The 17,938-nt window shown below is 44.5% G+C and overlaps 1 protein-coding gene across 2 annotated transcripts in view; it reads left to right on the top strand.

Annotated features, from left to right (window-relative positions):
- UBE2H (ubiquitin conjugating enzyme E2 H) overlaps positions 1-17,938 on the top strand; it is a 59,703-nt gene that overhangs the window by 37,140 nt on the left and 4,625 nt on the right. For both annotated transcript variants that reach the window (XM_031061883.1, XM_031061882.1), the window contains exons 4-6: positions 13,556-13,595; positions 13,867-13,919; positions 16,700-16,828. In XM_031061883.1, coding sequence (XP_030917743.1) covers positions 13,556-13,595; positions 13,867-13,919; positions 16,700-16,828 — 222 coding nt within the window. The remainder of the gene's footprint in view (positions 1-13,555; positions 13,596-13,866; positions 13,920-16,699; positions 16,829-17,938) is intronic.

Raw genomic sequence — 17,938 nt, 5'->3', positions numbered from 1 at the left:
GAATCATGGGATGGGATCTGAAACCTCATGGAATCATGGAAAGGGGTCTTCAACCTCATGGGATGGGATCTGAAACCTCATGGAATCATGGGATGGGGTCTTCAACCTTACAGAATCATGGAAAGGGATCTTAAACCTCATGGAATCATGGGATGGGATCTTAAACCTCATGGGATGGGGTCTTAAACCGCATGGGATGGGATCTTAAACCTCATGGAATCATGGGATGGGGTCTTCAACCCTATGGAATCATGGAAAGGGATCTTAAACCTCATGGGATGGGATCTGAAACCTCATGGAATCATGGAATGGGGTCTTCAACCTCATGGGATGGGATCTGAAACCTCATGGAATCATGGGATGGGGTCTTCAACCTTACAGAATCATGGAAAGGGATCTTAAACCTCATGGAATCATGGGATGGGATATTAAACCTCATGGAATGGGATCTTAAACCTCATGGGATGGGGTCTTAAACCGCATGGGATGGGATCTTAAACCGCATGGGATGGGGTCTGAAACCTCATGGAATCATGGAAAGGGATCTGAAACCTCATGGAATCATGGGATGGGATCTGAAACCTCATGGAATTGTGGGATGGGATCTTAAACCTCATGGAATCATGGGATGGGGTCTTCAACCTTACAGAATCATGGAAAGGGATCTTAAACCCCATGGGATGGGATCTGAAACCTCAGCCCCAGCACCTCCCCCTGTCCCAGGCTGCTCCAGCCCCAGTCCAGCCTGGCTGGACATCCCAGGGGCAGGGCCATGTGCGGGGAGCTGCTTCTGCTCACATCTCTGAGTTCTTTTGGCCCTTTTCACGTCGATTTTGCTGCTTTTCTCTCAGTTTTCCATCCCTCTCTTGTTTAAATCTTGTTGTGTTTCCACTGGTTTGTCCCAGACCCCACGAGGAGCTTCCCTCACCCTACGAGTCTCTGTTCAAGTGGCTGAAAAACCTTTCTTTTCTACCTAAAAAACTGCCTCTTGCTAAACCCTCCTTTTTTTCCTTCCTAAAATCTTCCTCTTGCTGAAATACCCCTTTTTTCTCCTAAAGATCTTGCTGAAACCTCATATTTTTCTTCTCCAAAAACTGCTTCTTAGTGTAAAACCCCTTTTTTCCTTCCCAAAATCTTCTTCTTGCTGGAAAATCCCTTTTTTCCTTCCCAAAATCTTCTTCTTGCTGGAAAACCCCTTTTTTCTCCTCAAGCTCTTGCTGAAACCTCCTTTATTTCCTTCCCAAAGTATTTTTCTTGCTGGAAAATCCTTTTTTTTTTCCTTCCCAAAATCTTCCTCTTGCTGAAAAACCCCATTTTTCTCCTCAAGCTCTGGCTGAAAACCCCCATTTTTCTCCCTAAAAATCTGCCTCTTGCTGGAAAATCCTTTTTTCCTTCCCAAAAAACTTCCTCTTGCAGAAAACCCCTTTTATTTTTCTTCAAGGTCTTGCTGAAACCTCATTTATTTCCTTCCCCAAATCTTCCTCTTGTGGAAAAACCCCATTTTTCTCCTCAGGCTCTTGCTGAAAACTCATTTATTTCCTTTCCAAATCTGCCTCTTGCTGGAAAATCCCTTTTTTCCTTCCCAAAATCTTCCTCTTGCTGAAAAACCTCATTTTTCTCCTTAGACTTTTGCTGAAAACCCCCATTTTTCTCCCTAAAAATCTGCCTCTTGCTGGAAAATCCCTTTTTTCCTTCCCAAAATTTTCCTCTTCCCAGAAAAACCCATTTTTCTCCTCAGGCTCTTGCTGAAAATCCCATTTTTCCCCCTAAAATCTGCCTCCTGCTGGAACCACGAGTAGGGATGGATAAAATCCCTGCTAGAGCCGAGCTCAGGAAAAGCTGGGGGAGCTCCAAGGAAAGTTCTGGAACTCAGGAAAGCTCCCAGGAAGGGTTTTTTACCTTTATTTCCCATTTTTGGAAATGAGAATTTTCCCATTCCTAACCGTGCCTGAGCTCTGGGTAATAATTATAATTAATAGGGAAGAAATTTCCTGTGGAAATCTCTGATTTTTAGAGACTGGGAGTGATGGAAATGGGAATTCTCCCATTCCTACCCCAGCCTGAGCTCTGGAAAATAATCATAATTATAATTAATAGGGGAGGAGTTTCCTTGGAAATCTTTGAATTTTAGAGACTGGGAGCACTGGAAATGAGAATTTTGCCATTCCTAACCCTGCCTGAGCTCTGGGTAATAATTATAATTATAATTATAATTAATAGGGAAAAAATTTCCTGTGGAAATCTCTATTTTTTAGAGACTGGGAGTGATGGAAATGGGAATTCTCCCATTCCCAACACAGCCTGAGCTCTGGATAATAATTATAATTAACAGGGAAGGAATTTCATCTGGAAATCTCTTGATTTTTAGAGACTGGAAGTGATGGAAATGGGAATTCTCCCATTCCTAACCCTGCTTGAGCTCTGGAAAATAATTATAATTATAATTAGTAGGGAAGGAGTTTCCTGTGGAAATCTCTGATTTTTAGGGGTGGAAGGGAAAGATTTCAGGGGTTTTGGAGCCCATAGATGGCAAGGAGGTGCTGGAGTTGTTCCTGTTCTCTGCAGAGTTCACATTGCCCATGTCAGTCTCTCCTTGGAGAAAATATGAAATCCAATTTATTCCTTGAATAAATTCCACCTTTATCCCCAAGCTTAAAACACAAACCCCATCCTTGCACCTTTCCAGGACTGGGGGCTGAAATATTCCTCCCATCCTAAAAAACCTTTGATCCTGGCATGAATTTTTTTGCACAAAATGTGACTTTTTTAAAAGTATTTTTTGCTTTTCCTTGATTTTACCCTTGAAATTTTATTTTTTTTTTTTTTTGGGGAGCGTATCCATGTGCTGCAGAAAAATGATGGGTAAGAGTTCCCTTGGAATATTTTAGGATGTTTTAGGATCTTTTTATCCCAAGGGTGAGATCCAGAAAATCTTTGTGTTCTTTCCCAAAGTACCGGCCTGACCAGGAGAGGGTTTTCCTGTGGGTTCCTTGGGAAAGGTGTGGAAGTTTTGGGAATCCCTAAAGGATCAGGGATCTCTTCATCTCCAGGAGAAGCTTTTCTGGCTCTTCTCCTGCCAAATCTTCTCTCTCCCACCGTCAGAGATCCATGGCATTTATTCCCTGTTTTTCACGTGGATCATTGTTGCCGTTCCCTAAAAACTGCGCTGGGAATTTCTGGTTTCCCGTATTTGAGCATCTCAACCATCCTGAGTTCTCGTGTGGGGATTCCTGGGACGTCCCACCCTGCAGCGTTCCTGGGTTTGCTGTGGGTTTTGCAGGATGCTTTTTCCCAACAGGAGAATGCACATCCCAGGAAAAGCAGGAATTCCCACAGAGCCTGGTGTAGCTTGGCTCTGGGCTTGAGAGCTCCCATCAGCATAAATAAATAAATCCCTGAATATCCCGATTTCCACGGTTTAACTGGAGCACTTGCTCCAAAAAAACCCCAACTCCTGCTGCTCCTGCTGTTTCAGCCAATTATTGGGAATATTCCTGCATTTGTGAGGAAACACTTCCCTGCTCCATGTCTGCTTCCATTGCCAAAGGGGTTGGACCTGTTTAGGGTTCTGCTTCTCTCCTTTTCCCTATTTAGGATTCTCCTTTCCCTGATTAGGATTTTTCTTCTCTCCTTTCATCTCCTTTCCCTGTTTGGGATTCTGCTTCTCTCCTTTCCCTGTTTGGGATTCTCCTTTTACCTGTTTGGGATTCTCCTTTCCCTATTTAGGATTCTCCTTTCCCTGTTTGGGATTCTCATTTCTCTCTTTAGGATTTTTCTTCTCTCCTTTCATCTCCTTTCCCTATTTGGGACTTTCCTTTTCCCTGTTTAGGATTCTCCTTTCCCTGTTTGGGATTCTCCTTTCCCTGTTTAGGATTCTGCTTCTCTCCTTTCCCTGTCTGGGATTTTGCTTCTCTACTTTCCCTGTTTAGGATTCTCCTTTTCCTATTTAGGATTCTCCTTTCCCTATTTGGGATTCTCCTTTCCCTGTTTGGGATTCTCCTTTCCCTGTTTGGGATTTTGCTTCTCTTCTTTCATCTCCTTTCCCTGTTTGGGATTCTCCTTTTCCCTGTTCAGGATTTTATTTCTCTCGTTTCATCTCCTTTCCCTGTTTAGGATTTTGTTTCTCTCCTTTCCCTATTTGGGATTCTCCTTTCCCTGTTTGGGATTCTCCTTTCCCTGTTTAGGATTCTGCTTCTCTCCTTTCCCTGTCTGGGATTTTGATTCTCTCCTTTCCCTGTTTGGGATTCTCCTTTCCCTATTTAGGATTCTCCTTTCCCTGTTTGGGCTTCTCCTTTTCCCTGTTTAGGATTTTTCTTCTCCCCTTTCCCTGATTAGGATTCTCCTTTTCCCTGTTCAGGATTTTATTTCTCTTCTTTCATCTCCTTTCCCTGTTTAGGATTTTGCTTCTCTCCTTTCCCTGTTTGGGATTCTCCTTTCCCTGTTTAGGATTCTCCTTTCCCTGTTTGGGATTTTGCTTCTCTCCTTTCCCTGTTTAGGATTTTGCTTCTCTCCTTTCCCTCTTTGGGATTCTGTTTCTCTCCTTTCCTTGGCATTTAAAATCTCCAGGGAAATTCCTGCTTTTCCTGCTTTCCCAAAGAAGAGTTCTGGAGCGCTGGGAGGGCTCCTTGGAGCTCCCAGGTCACAGAAATTTGTGGGAATTTGGTGTTTTTAATCCCTCCCTGCCCTGCAGAGAGCTGGAGATGAATTCCCTTTAATGCCACAAGCAGGAGGAAATCCAGAGTGGGAATGTCCTGCCCTGCTTGGGTACAGCAGCAACAACCTGGGAGCCTGGAATTTATTTCCTATTTAATTATTATTTATTTAAAAATCTGCAGGAAGATTAGGCCAGCACGGGGTTTTGTTAATAATCAAATGCCACAACTGGAAAATTTACATTCAAAACACCCAGATCCTCAATATCTCAAATAAATTCTATATATGCTACTTATTTTTATAAAAATTCTCCCTATATTCATAAATTCTCTCAATATTCATAAATTCTCTCAAGATTTATAAATTCTCTCAATATTCATAAGTTCGCTCTATAATTATAAATTCCCTCTATATTTATAAATTTTATATATTTATAAATTTTATATATTTATAAATTTATCTATATTTCTAACTTTTACATCTTTCTATTATATTATCTGCATTATTGTATTTTCTGTATCTTCACACCCAGCTCTCATTCTCCTCCATCTCTGTCCCAGTTACCTGCAGGTGCAGATATTTCTGTTTTCCCTTGCATTTCTATTTTCCCTTTTTTCCAAGTGTTTTCCCAAACAAAGCACCTGGTGTGTGCACAGAACATATGGAATATATGTTTATCTATATTTCTTACTTTTACATTTTTCTATTATATTATCTGCATTATTGTATTTTCTGTATCTTCACACCCAGCTCTCATTCTCCTCCATCTCTGTCCCAGTTACCTGCAGGTGCAGATATTTCTGTTTTCCCTTGCATTTCTATTTTCCCTTTTTTCCAAGTGTTTTCCCAAACAAAGCACCTGGTGTGTGCACAGAACATATGGAATATATGTATAAATATATATATATATATGTGTGTGTGTGTGTGGAATGAGGCATTGTGGCAGCTGGTACAGGAATGCAGCTGGATTTAATTTCATTTTTTTTAAATTTCATTGAATTCCAGCCAGGATTTCACAGATTTCTCCTGGCTTGTGCTTCATTTTTATTGTTTTGGAAAGCTCCTGGGTTTTGAGGGATAAAAACTCCTTGTGTTAGTGAGTGCTCCTCACTTCAAATTCCATCAAAAATCAATTTGTGCTTTGCCAAGGAGGGCTCCTTGACCTGACAGGGAGTGAAGCTCCAGGGTGGGAACATCCCTGGAAAATGGGACCATCCAGAGGCAAAACCAGCTGGGACTGGGGCAGAGGATTTGTCCTCGTGCCCTCTCCCCACCTCCTGCCATGGCTCCTCAACCTTCTCGTGGTGGCTCCACAGCAAGGGAGTCCCTGAAATTGGTGAGAAGTGGGGCTAAAAATTCAACATTTCAAATTTAAAAACCACTTCCCTTGCAGGGCCTTAGGTGTTGGGGGAGGGAGAAATGTCCAGCTGTCCTCAACCCATGAGCAGATCCATGTGTGGGGAGTTTGGGATGGGTGGGTGGATGGAAACATCCAATGGGAAATGCTTTTGAATTGATCCCACCTGCTCCTGGAATTCCATTTTTCATGGATATTTATGGGAGTTTGGGATGGGTAGGTGGATGGAAATACGCAGTGGGAAATGCTTTTGAATTGATCCCACCTGCTCCTGGAATTCCATTTTTCATGGATATTTATGGGAGTTTGGGATGGGTAGGTGGATGGAAATACGCAGTGGGAAATGCTTTTGAATTGATCCCACCTGCTCCTGGAATTCCATTTTTCATGGATATTTATGGGAGTTTGGGATGGGTAGGTGGATGGAAATACGCAGTGGGAAGTGCTTTTGAATTGATCCCACCTGCACCTGGAATTCCATTTTTCATGGATGTTTATGGGAGTTTGGGATGGGTAGGTGGATGGATACATCCAATGGGAAATGCTCTTGAATGATCCCAAACTGCACCTGGATTTTCATATTTCTTGGATATTTATGGAAGTTTGGGATGGGTAGGTGGATAGAAACCTGAATCCCGTGGGAAATCCTCTTGAATTATCCTAACTGCACCTGGAATTCCATTTTTCATGGATGTTTGTGGGAGTTTGGGATGCATAGGTGGATGGAAACCTGCACCCAGTGGGAAATGCTCTTGAATTGATCCCAAACTGCACCTGGATTTTCATTTTTCATGGATATTTATCTCTTGAATTTTCCCCAGCTGCACCTGGAATTCCATTTTTCGTGGATATTTATGGGAGTTTGGGATGGGTAGGTGGATGGATACATCCAATGGGAAATGCTCTTGAATGATCCCAAACTGCACCTGGATTTTCATATTTCTTGGATATTTATGGAAGTTTGGGATGGGTAGGTGGATGGAAACCTGCACCCAGTGGGAAATCCTCTTGAATTATCTCCAACTGCACCTGGAATTCCATTTTTCATGGATGTTTGTGGGAGTTTGGGATGGGTAGGTGGAGTTTGGGATGGGTAGGTGGAGTTTGGGATGGGTGGGTGGATGGAAACATCCAATGGGAAATCCTCTTGAATGATCCCAAACTGAACCTGGAATTCCATTTTTCATGGATATTTATGAAAGTTTGGGATGGGTAGGTGGATAGAAACCTGCACCCAGTGGGAAATCCTCTTGAATTGATCCTAACTGCACCTGGATTTCCATTTTTCATGGATATTTATGGGAGTTTGGGATGGGTAGGTGGATAGAAACCTGAATCCAGTGGGAAATCCTCTTGAATTATCCCCAGCTGCACCTGGATTTTCATATTTCATGCATATTTATGGAAGTTTGGGATGGGTAGGTGGAGTTTGGGATGGGTAGGTGGATGGAAACATCCAGTGGGAAATGCTCTTGAATTGATCCCAACTGGAATTCCATTTTTCATGGATATTTTTGGAAGTTTGGGATGGGTAGGTGGAGTTTGGGATGGGTAGGTGGATGGAAACATCCAGTGGGAAATGCTCTTGAATTGATCCCAACTGCTCCTGGATTTCCATTTTTCATGGATGTTTGTGCTCAGTTTGTGCCTTTTATTTGCCCAGATAAACACAGAGCACATTGGTGTCACCGGGCTCTCCTGGGCAAGGCTGGGACATTGGGATGTGCCTCTGGGAATGTCCTTGTGAGTTCTGCCTGGCTGGTGGAAAAACAACCAGGAAAATGTGGGAAATGTCCCCATGGCAGGGGGTGGAACCTGGATGAGCTTTATGAGCCCTTCCAACCCAAACCATTCTGGGATTCTGTGGGAGTCTTCAACATTTTCCAGGTTATCCTGGTATTAGGGTGGGAATCTTCCACATTTCCTAATTATCCAGGTATTGGAGTGGGAATCTTCCACGTTCCCAAGGTATTAGGGTGGGAACCTTCCACATTTCCTGATTATCCAGGTATTAGGGTGGGAATCTTCCACATTCCCAAGTTATCCAGGTATTGGGGTGGGAATCTTCCAGGTTTCCCAGGTATTAGGGTGGGAATTTTCTACATTCCCAAGTTATCCAGGTATTAGGGTGGGAATCTTCCACATTTCTAATTATCCAGGTATTGGGGTGGAAATCTTCCATATTCCAAACTATCTAGGTACTAGGGTGGGAAACTCCCACATTCCCAAGTTATCTAGGTATTGGGGTGGGAATCTTCCCCATTCCCAAGTTATCCAGGTATTGGGGTGGGAATCTTCTACATTCCCAAGTTATCCAGGTATTGGGGTGGGAAACTCCCACATTCCCAAGTTATCCAGGTATTGGGGTGGGAATCTTCCAGGTTTTCCAGGTATTAGGGTGGGAATCTTCCACATTTCTAATTATCCAGGTATTGGGGTGGAAATCTTCCATATTCCTAATTATCCAGGTATTGGGGTGGGAATCTTCTACATTCCCAAGTTATCCAGGTATTGGGGTGGGAATCTTCCATTTTTTCCAGGTATTAGGGTGGGAATCTTCCACATTTCTAATTATCCAGGAATTAGGGTGGGAATCTTCCCCATTTCCATATTTTCCAGGTATTAGGGTGGGAATCTTCCCTACTTCCAGATTATCCAGGTATCAGGGTGGAAATCTTCCATATTCCAAATTATCTAGGTACTAGGGTGGGAAACTCCCACATTCCCAAGTTATCCAGGTATTAGGGTGGGAATCTTCCCCATTTCATATTTTCCAGGTATTAGGGTGGGAATCTTCCCCATTCCCAAGTTATCCAGGTGTTGGAGTGGGAATCTTCCAGGTTTTCCAGGTATTAGGCTGGGAATCTTCCCCATTTCCATATTTTCCAGGTATTGGGGTGGGAATCTTCCACATTCCCAAGCCATTAGGGTGGGAATCTTCCGTGTTTCCCAAGTTATCCAGGAGTTGGGGTGGCAATCTTGCCCATTCCCAGTTTCCAGCCCTGAGGAATTGCCAGCCTTTGGTGAGCTGGGGTTTCAATTTAACAATTCCCTTCTCCTCGAGGGTTTTTGGCAATCCAGGGAATTCTCACTCCAGGCTGATGGTGCAACACCAGTGTTGGTTTCCCAGGTTGGTTTTCCAGCTGCATCCCTTCCTGGTGTGGAATTCCTTAGGGATGCCCAGGGGGTTTTCTGTTATCACCCAAAGCCTTTTTATCCACATGGGTTTTGTGCTTTTATTCCAAAGGCAATCCTGGACTTTGGTGTCTCCATACTGGGGTGGATTGTGCTGCTCACATCCTTCCCAAACACTGCCTTTTCCAGGAGTTCAGTGGGAATTTTGGATTAAAATATTAAATTAGATATTTATAACTTTCTCCATACAGAAAGGGTGGATTGTGCTGCTCACATCCTTCCCAAGAACTCCCTTTTCGAAGAGTTCAGGGGGAATTCTGGTTTAAAATATTAAATTAGATATTTATAACTTTCTCCATACAGAAAGGGTGGATTGTGCTGCTCACATCCTTCCCAAACACTGCCTTTTCCAGGAGTTCAGTGGGAATTTTGGATTAAAATACTAAATTAGATGTTTATAACCAGTCCAGCAGCTGGAATCTCAGGCTGTGACCTCAGCTCCATGTCCTGGAGAGAACCCCAAAATCTGGAATGCTCACCTGGAATTCTGCACAGGGCATTCATTGGGATGAGCTGTGTGACAATAAACCCGCCCCACTGTTGGGATTTTTTTTTTGTCTCCCTCCTGGCTTCCTGTAGAACTTGGAATTTCATTTTTACCTGGATGTTTATGGGCACTGTGTCCTTTTTGTCCATAAAAATCAGTACAGAGCCAATGAGGTTTTTAGTGCTGGTTTCTGTTAACCAGGTCATGGAAAGCTCTGGAAGAGCTTTGTGCTTCCCACACACTCATGGAATGGTTGGGCTTGGAAGGACCTCAGAGGCTGAGCTCCAGCCCTGCTCCACGGGCAGAGAACTTCCATTGAAACAGGGATTGCAAGGGGTAAAGAATTCAGGGAAGGACAAAGCACAGCGCTGGTTGTTGGGAGATTTTCCTGATTGTTCCAGCCAGGATTAAAAATCAGGAAAATTCCATCCCCTTCCTTGCTTAACCCCTGGATATCAGCATGAGGAGTTTTATTGGCACAGGAGAATTTACAGTTCAGATAAAGGAGCAGAGAATTGTGCCTGTTCCTGCATCAGGAGAAAAGGAGGATTTCCATGGAGCTGCCCTTGGCCTGGGCAGTTTGTGTGCCTGGGATGAGGCTGGGGGTGAACCCTTGGAGATGAATGCAGGGAGAGGATGTTCCTGCAGTGGGAAGGAAGGGATTTTTTTATTCCCAATGTGTGGAATGAAACATCCCCACCCTCTCCATCCTTTATTTGGTTTCCCCCAAAGATCCAGGCAGGATTTCGGGTCGGGATCAGCGCTGGCTGCAGCTCAGCCCCGACAAAATGGATCCGTGACCTGATTTAAACTTGTGGGAGCTGCAGAGTGTAAATATTTGATGGAACTCCAGCTCCCCTTGGTGAATCTGCTTCAGCTTCTGCAGCTGAATCCTGCCAGGCTCTTCCTGAAATTCACTTGGCAGCGTGGAGATGTTTGGAGTTCTCCTTTCTCCTGGAGGTTGTTCTGGCTTTTGGGCATTGTCTGAGCCTTGGGTTTGTGCAGAACCCCCCAGTCCAGGCTGGAATTGTGGTTGTGTCCCAATTCCTGGGAAATCAGGGAGGGATTTCAGTCCCAGCTGGGCTCCACGCTGTCACTCACCCTGGGCTGCTCCTCCTTTGGGCAGGGAGGACACCCCAGTGCTCCCCTGAAGCATTACATGAAGGTGGGGGAAGTTGGCAGCACTTAAATGGTTAAATACGGATTTCTTTTAGGCTTTTTTGGCTGCTCTGAAAAGAAAACTTCCATGTTTTTTGAGTCCTGGAAGGCGCTTTCTCCATGGATGGAGTCAATGTCCCAGACCTGAATTTCCTCCCTGCTTTTATCCCAGTCAGAGGCAATAGTTGCTGTTGGTTTAAAAGGATTCCTGCAGGATTCAGGGAAATTCCCACCTGGGCCTGGGTTTGTTGGGGTCTGTGGGGTGGTGGCACAGCAGGGAAATGAGGATTTATGGTGAATTCTCAAAAAAAAATGTGGCACAACAGGGGAAGGAGGATTTATGGTGAATTCTCAATTCAGAAATATGGCACAAGAGGGAAAAGGAGGATTTATGGCAAATTCTCAAAAAAAAATGTGGCACAACAGGGGAAAGGAGGATTTATAGCAAATTTTCAATTCAGAAAGGTGGCACAAGAGGGAAAATTAGGATTTATGGCAAATTTTCAATCCAGAAAGGTGGCACAGCAGGGAAAAGGAGAATTTATGGCAAATTCTCAATAAAAAAGGTGGCACAAGAGGGAAAAGGAGGATTTCTGGTGAATTCTCAATAAATAAAGGTGGCACAACAGGGAAAAGGGGGATTTATGGCAAATTTTCAATTAAAAAAGTGGCACAACAAGGAAATTAGGATTTATAGCAAATTCTCAATAAATAAAGGTGGCACAACAGGGAAAAGGGGGATTTGTGGTGAATTCTCAAAAGAAAAGGTGGCACAAGAGGGGAAATGAGGATTTATAGCAAATTTTCAATTCAGAAAGGTGGCACAGCAGGGAAAAGGAGAATTTGTGGCAAATTCTCAATCCAGAAAGGTGGCACAAGAGGGAAATGAGGATTTATGGCAAATTCTCAATAAATAAAGGTGGCAAAACAGAGAAAAGGAGAATTTTTGACAAATTCTCAATAAGAAAAGGTGGCACAGCAGGGAAAACGAGGATTTATGGCAAATTTTCAATCTAGAAAGGTGGCACAGCAGGGAAAAGGAGAATTTATGGCAAATTCTCAAAAAAATGTGGCACAACAGAGAAATGGAGGATTTCTGGTGAATTCTCAATAAATAAAGGTGGCACAACAGGGAAAAGGGGGATTTGTGGTGAATTCTCAAAAGAAAAGGTGGCACAAGAGGGGAAATGAGGATTTATAGCAAATTTTCAATTCAGAAAGGTGGCACAGCAGGGAAAAGGAGAATTTGTGGCAAATTCTCAATCCAGAAAGGTGGCACAAGAGGGAAATGAGGAAGGTGGCACAACAGGGGAAATGAGGATTTATGGCAAATTCTCAATAAATAAAGGTGGCAAAACAGAGAAAAGGAGAATTTTTGACAAATTCTCAATAAGAAAAGGTGGCACAGCAGAGAAAAGGAGGATTTCTGGCAATTGTTCAATCCAAAAGGCAACTCCAAGGTTTGGAAGCAGCTTTTCCTGTTGGATCCGTCCCTCTGAGCAGATCCCGAGTGGTTTCTCCAAGCCAGGAATGAAGGAATTGATTCCACCCCTGATCCATGTGTGGTTTGTGGCCACATGCAGATATTTGGGCTGCTCCTGGTGAGGAGTTTGGGATTCTACAGGCTGAGGATGGTGCATAATTCCATTAATGTGTTTTATTTTACCATTATTTATGGGATAAAAAAAAAAGAATGTTTGGAGCTTCCAGCTGTCTTGAACTTGGGGTTGAAGTTGGCAGCTGGAAAACAAAATTAATCTTTGGATTCAAGTTTTGGGGGGACTGTTGTAAGGCTTGAAACCATTTCTGAATTTATTCTGAATAATTTTTTATTAAAATGATTCAAAAGAAATGTATTTATTTTTTACTTCAAAATTTATTTCATTTATTTCACCATTTAATTTGCAACTCAGAGCAAAAAAAACCCAACAAAATCCCTCTGAAATATTATGGACAAAGGCACATTGAGCTCCCTCCTCCTAAACCTGTTTTTTAGGAGACCAGAGGCACCAACAGCAGAATTAATTGCTGTGTTGATGGAAAATTTCAATTATTACCTCCCTGGCTCACAAGTGTAGATTAATGTTGTGATACCAAGCTCATAGGAAATCTCTGTTGGGGAAAAAAAAAAATATACATTTATTATTTTATATATATATATATATAAAAAAAATATATATAATGGAGTATATGTAATTATATTTTTATATATATATATCTAATGATGTGTCTATGTAATATATATAATATATATAATATATATAATATATATATTATATATATATTATATATATATACATATATATACACACACATATATATATATAAAAATAGATACAAAATTTATTTTTAAAATCAAATGTTGAGCTTACATTTGTGTTCAGTGTTTATTCTTGCCCTTCTAAACCCACTTCATGGGATGGGGGAGCTCCACTGAGCTCCTGGGCAGGAATTCTCAGGATCCACCAGAAGCTCTGTGGTTGCACTGCAGAGTTTTCCTGGATTTCCTGACTCCAGCATTCCCTGGGATTTGGGGGAATGGACCCAGGGTGGGAATGGTACCTGCTTATTTCAAAGATTATTTATGGCTGGGATGGCTTTGGGTCCTTGGTCCATCAATTCCAGACTTCTCATGTTAAAAAACCAAAAAAAAAATAGATTTATTTGTGGGTTTTCTGCTGATTTCTCTCTGTTTCTCCTTGCAGGATTCATGAATAAAATCTTCCATCCCAACATTGACGAGGCGTGAGTAAATCCTTCCTTCATCTTTGTGGAAAATCCTCCAAAATCTCCAGTTTTATTTCCCCATCATTTTTTGCTCGTGTGGAGCTTCCCTGGCAGTAAAATTCCAGTTTCTTTTCTCCTGGGCAGAGTGGGAAGGTGGAGGTGGTTAAAGGAGATAAATAGGAATAACTCAGGGCTTATCCCAGACCCTGGGCAAGGGCTTGGGGAGGAGTTTTTTCCATTCCCAGAGTGTTTTGCAGTGTTAATTCCATTTTTTTTCCATGTGTTCCAGGTCAGGAACTGTGTGTCTAGATGTAATCAATCAAACCTGGACAGCTCTCTACGGTGAGTTGGGCATTCTCCTCTGTGACTGGTGATTCCAGGCCACTTTTTGGAGGGTTTTTCCCTTTGATTTTGGGGGTTTTTTTTAATTGAATTTGAAACTCCTCCCTGAGCCAAAATCTCGAGAAAAATAAGATTTTTTACAGGTTAGGAGGTGGTGTTGCCTCTGATGCTGCAGAGTGGTTTCCATGGGCTCGTTTCTGGTTAAAAATCTGCTTTTTAGAGATTAACAGGTCAATTTAAAAACCAAATCAATTTAAAACTGAGAAAGCTGGAGTTGTTGGAAGGAGCACAGCTGAGTCTCTGTTGAAAAATGAGGATTTCAGATATTCCAGGTTTGCTTTGTGGAACAAACCCAGGGGAATGTGCACATCCAATCCTTCAGGTTCTTCCCTGGAAAAGTGATTGTAGCTGGAATTCCTGGTGGGAATTCTGGAATTGCCACGTGGAGGAGGATGAGGATCACAGCTTGGATTTGTTGTGGGAGATCAGCTTCTCCACAAAAAGCATAAAAAGGAATAATTGCAGTGGTTTTGTGCCCCAGCATTCCAGGTCCTGCCAGGGGGACACTGGCAAGGCTGAATTCCCTCCAAAACCACCAACCCAAGATTCCAACACCACCCCACAAAGAAATGGAAAAGGAGGAATAATTCCTTTCCTTTTTGCACTTAAAAAAGGAATTTTTCCAATTCCTTTAAAGCAGAGCTGGCAGAGGATCTGGGTGAGATCATTCCACCAAGGTGGGAGAAACCTGGAATATCCACCAAAAAAAAATTCCTGAGCACCTCGTGGTTCAATTCCTGCTCATTCCTGGGGAAGCAGCAGCGCCTCGGTGCTGCAAAACAAAATTTATCTTTTGATTCAAGTGTGGGTGTCCCCACCACATTTGGGGGGTTCAGAGAGGTTCCTTCAAGAAAAACTCATTTTCCTGGGGTTCTGTGAGCACAGGGGAGTTCCAGGGCTCTGCTGCCTCCTCCTCAGGGGCCCTCAGTGGCCACAGAGAGGCTCCTGAGCCAAGGGGAGACACCCGGCACGAAATTTTACAAACCAAACTCAACTTCTTGCTGCCAGGGCCCGAATGCAGTCCCTGGGAATTGCAGCTGCCAAGGGCCAGGCAGTGCCAGGGCAGGGAATTCCCACCCAGAGCCCTCCTGCTGCTCCCTGGGATCATTTTTGGGGTTCAGATCCTTTCTCCATCCAGGGAATTCCCACCCAGAGCCCTCCTGCTGCTCCCTGGGATCATTTTTGGGGTTCAGATCCTTTCTCCATCCAGGGAATTCCCACCCAGAGCCCTCCTGCTGCTCCCTGGGATCATTTTTGGGGTTCAGATCCTTTCTCCATCCAGGGAATTCCCACCCAGAGCCCTCCTGCTGCTCCCTGGGATCATTTTTGGGGTTCAGATCCTTTCTCCATCCAGGGAATTCCCACCCAGAGCCCTCCTGCTGCTCCCTGGGATCATTTTTGGGGTTCAGATCCTTTCTCCATCCAGGGAATTCCCACCCAGAGCCCTCCTGCTGTTCCCTGGGATCCTTTTTGGGACTCAGATCCTTTCTCCAGGTGCTGCTTTGCTCCATCCCAGGAGCTCCTGTCCAACCTGGGCACCACATCCAGAGCTGGAGCCTGGAACTCTGGAGGAGCTCCTTGCACAGGGAGAGCCCCTGGAGATCTCCTTCCCCTTTTTTGGGGAATTTTGGGGGAAGTTGAGGGCTCTGGGAGTTGAATTCAGCAGCTCTGGGGCTGGCTCAGGAATGGGATCCAGCTTTTTTCCAGGAGCAGGGACAGGTGGAGGTGGCCACAGTGGTGATGCTCACCCCCAGGATTTCCCTGCCGCGAGGAAACAGAGACACATCAGAGATTTCCAGAACATTCCCACCAGGAACATTTCCAAGCAGGGATGATGGCTCAGGGCTGGTTCCTGCCCATCCCCAGCTCTGGAATGGGGAGTTGGTGCTTCCCAGGAGGGGTTTGTGCACCCCCAGTGGCTCTGTTAACCAGGTCATGGAAAGCTCTGGAAGAGCTTTGTGCTTCCCACACACTCATGGAATGGTTGGGCTTGGAAGGACCTCAGAGGCTGAGCTCCAGCCCTGCTCCACGGGCAGAGAACTTCCATTGAAACAGGGATTGCAAGGGGTAAAGAATTCAGGGAAGGACAAAGCACAGCGCTGGTTGTTGGGAGATTTTCCTGATTGTTCCAGCCAGGATTAAAAATCAGGAAAATTCCATCCCCTTCCTTGCTTAACCCCTGGATATCAGCATGAGGAGTTTTATTGGCACAGGAGAATTTACAGTTCAGATAAAGGAGCAGAGAATTGTGCCTGTTCCTGCATCAGGAGAAAAGGAGGATTTCCATGGAGCTGCCCTTGGCCTGGGCAGTTTGTGTGCCTGGGATGAGGCTGGGGGTGAACCCTTGGAGATGAATGCAGGGAGAGCATGTTCCTGCAGTGGGAAGGAAGGGATTTTTTTATTCCCAATGTGTGGAATGAAACATCCCCACCCTCTCCACCCTTTGTTTGGTTTCCCCCAAAGATCCAGGCAGGATTTAGGGTTGGGATCAGCACCATCCCCTTCTTGCTTATCCCATGGATATCAGCATGTGTGTGTAGGGATGAGGAGCTGCAGCATCAGCTTTATTTTCATTTTTGATTTTCCTCCCTTTATTTTTTCTCCTCATTCCCAGAGTGTTTCCCTGGGAGTTTGTGCTGCTGTCTGGGTGTTCCAGGGTGGTTTTTTTGGGATGGCTCTGCCCTGGGCACGCTGACACCGAGGTTGTGTTTGCCTTGCAGATCTCACCAATATTTTTGAGTCGTTCCTGCCCCAGCTGCTGGCCTATCCCAACCCCATAGATCCTCTCAATGGGGACGCTGCAGCCATGTACCTCCACCGACCAGAAGAGTACAAACAGAAAATTAAAGGTGAGGCCTAATTAGCACAGTTAATTGGGATTGCATGCCGAGGCGGTGATGGCTCTCTGCTGCAGGTTCTGCCTGGTTGTTGCCCTTCCATGGGATATGTGAAGGAGGGAGGGGTGAGGTGCTGCTGGGCTGGGAATCGGGAAAGCTCAGGTATCCCAAAAGCTGGGATCAGCTCTGCCACATCACCCAGGAGTGCTTAAACCTGGACTCGCTGCTCTGCTGTGAAATGTTTGATTTTTGAGGGTAGAACTCTCAAAATTGGAATTCAATTTTGAATTATTTGGCCTCCCTTGGCCGATTCCTCTGACAGGATTGTGGAGACTGCCCTGCTCAGTATCCCAAAGTCCATTCCCTGCTTTTTTATACCAGGGAAGGGCAAAAAATTGCAACCAAAAAAATAATAATTTGTCAGATAAAATCTCCAGTGCCAGCACCGAGAGTCCTCTGGGCTTTCATGAAAACAGCCTAGAGCCCAAAAATACCCTTGGGAAAAAGCCAGAAAAACTGATGGCAGGCAGAGGAAGCTCTGAGGACATCCCTGGGGACGAAGGGATAACCTGCTCCCTCATTCCCACCCTTGCAGAGCCAGGTAGAGATGATCTGGAAGGAGTTGGGAGTGCCTGGAATGTTCCAGAAATCCCAGAGTGCAGCAGCTCCTGCCAGGATTGCGTGACAGGGATGGGATGGAGCTCAAACTCTGCCATCCCCTGTTGTAAAAAATAACCTTGGACATGTTAAAAGTGCTGCAGAGGATCCTGGCAGGCCCTGGGAGTGCAAATCCAATATTTTATTTATTGCTGCTGCTCGTGGTGATTTCATCTCTGGGAGACAGGGAATGCTCCTGGTGCTTTGGGGAGGGAGCACAGGAACAGAGGTGCGCCCCAAAATTTGTAATTCCTCCTCTCCTCTGCCTGCTCTCTGGGAGATTTCTTAGGGAATCTCCCCTGGGAGGGTGAGGAACAGCTGGAGATCTCCAGGCTGGAGCTCAGGACCTCTGTGGGTCACTTGTCCCACCCCACGTGTCTGGAATTGCAGTGGGATCCCTTGGAACGCCAGGGCTGTGAGCTCAGCTCCTTCCTGCTGCTCCAGCCTCTGCGACACGAATACACA

The sequence above is a fragment of the Geospiza fortis genome, unplaced genomic scaffold (genome assembly GCF_000277835.1).
Source record: "Geospiza fortis unplaced genomic scaffold, GeoFor_1.0 scaffold61, whole genome shotgun sequence".
NCBI lineage: Eukaryota > Metazoa > Chordata > Aves > Passeriformes > Thraupidae > Geospiza > Geospiza fortis.
This window is presented reverse-complemented; position numbering and strand designations above follow the sequence as displayed.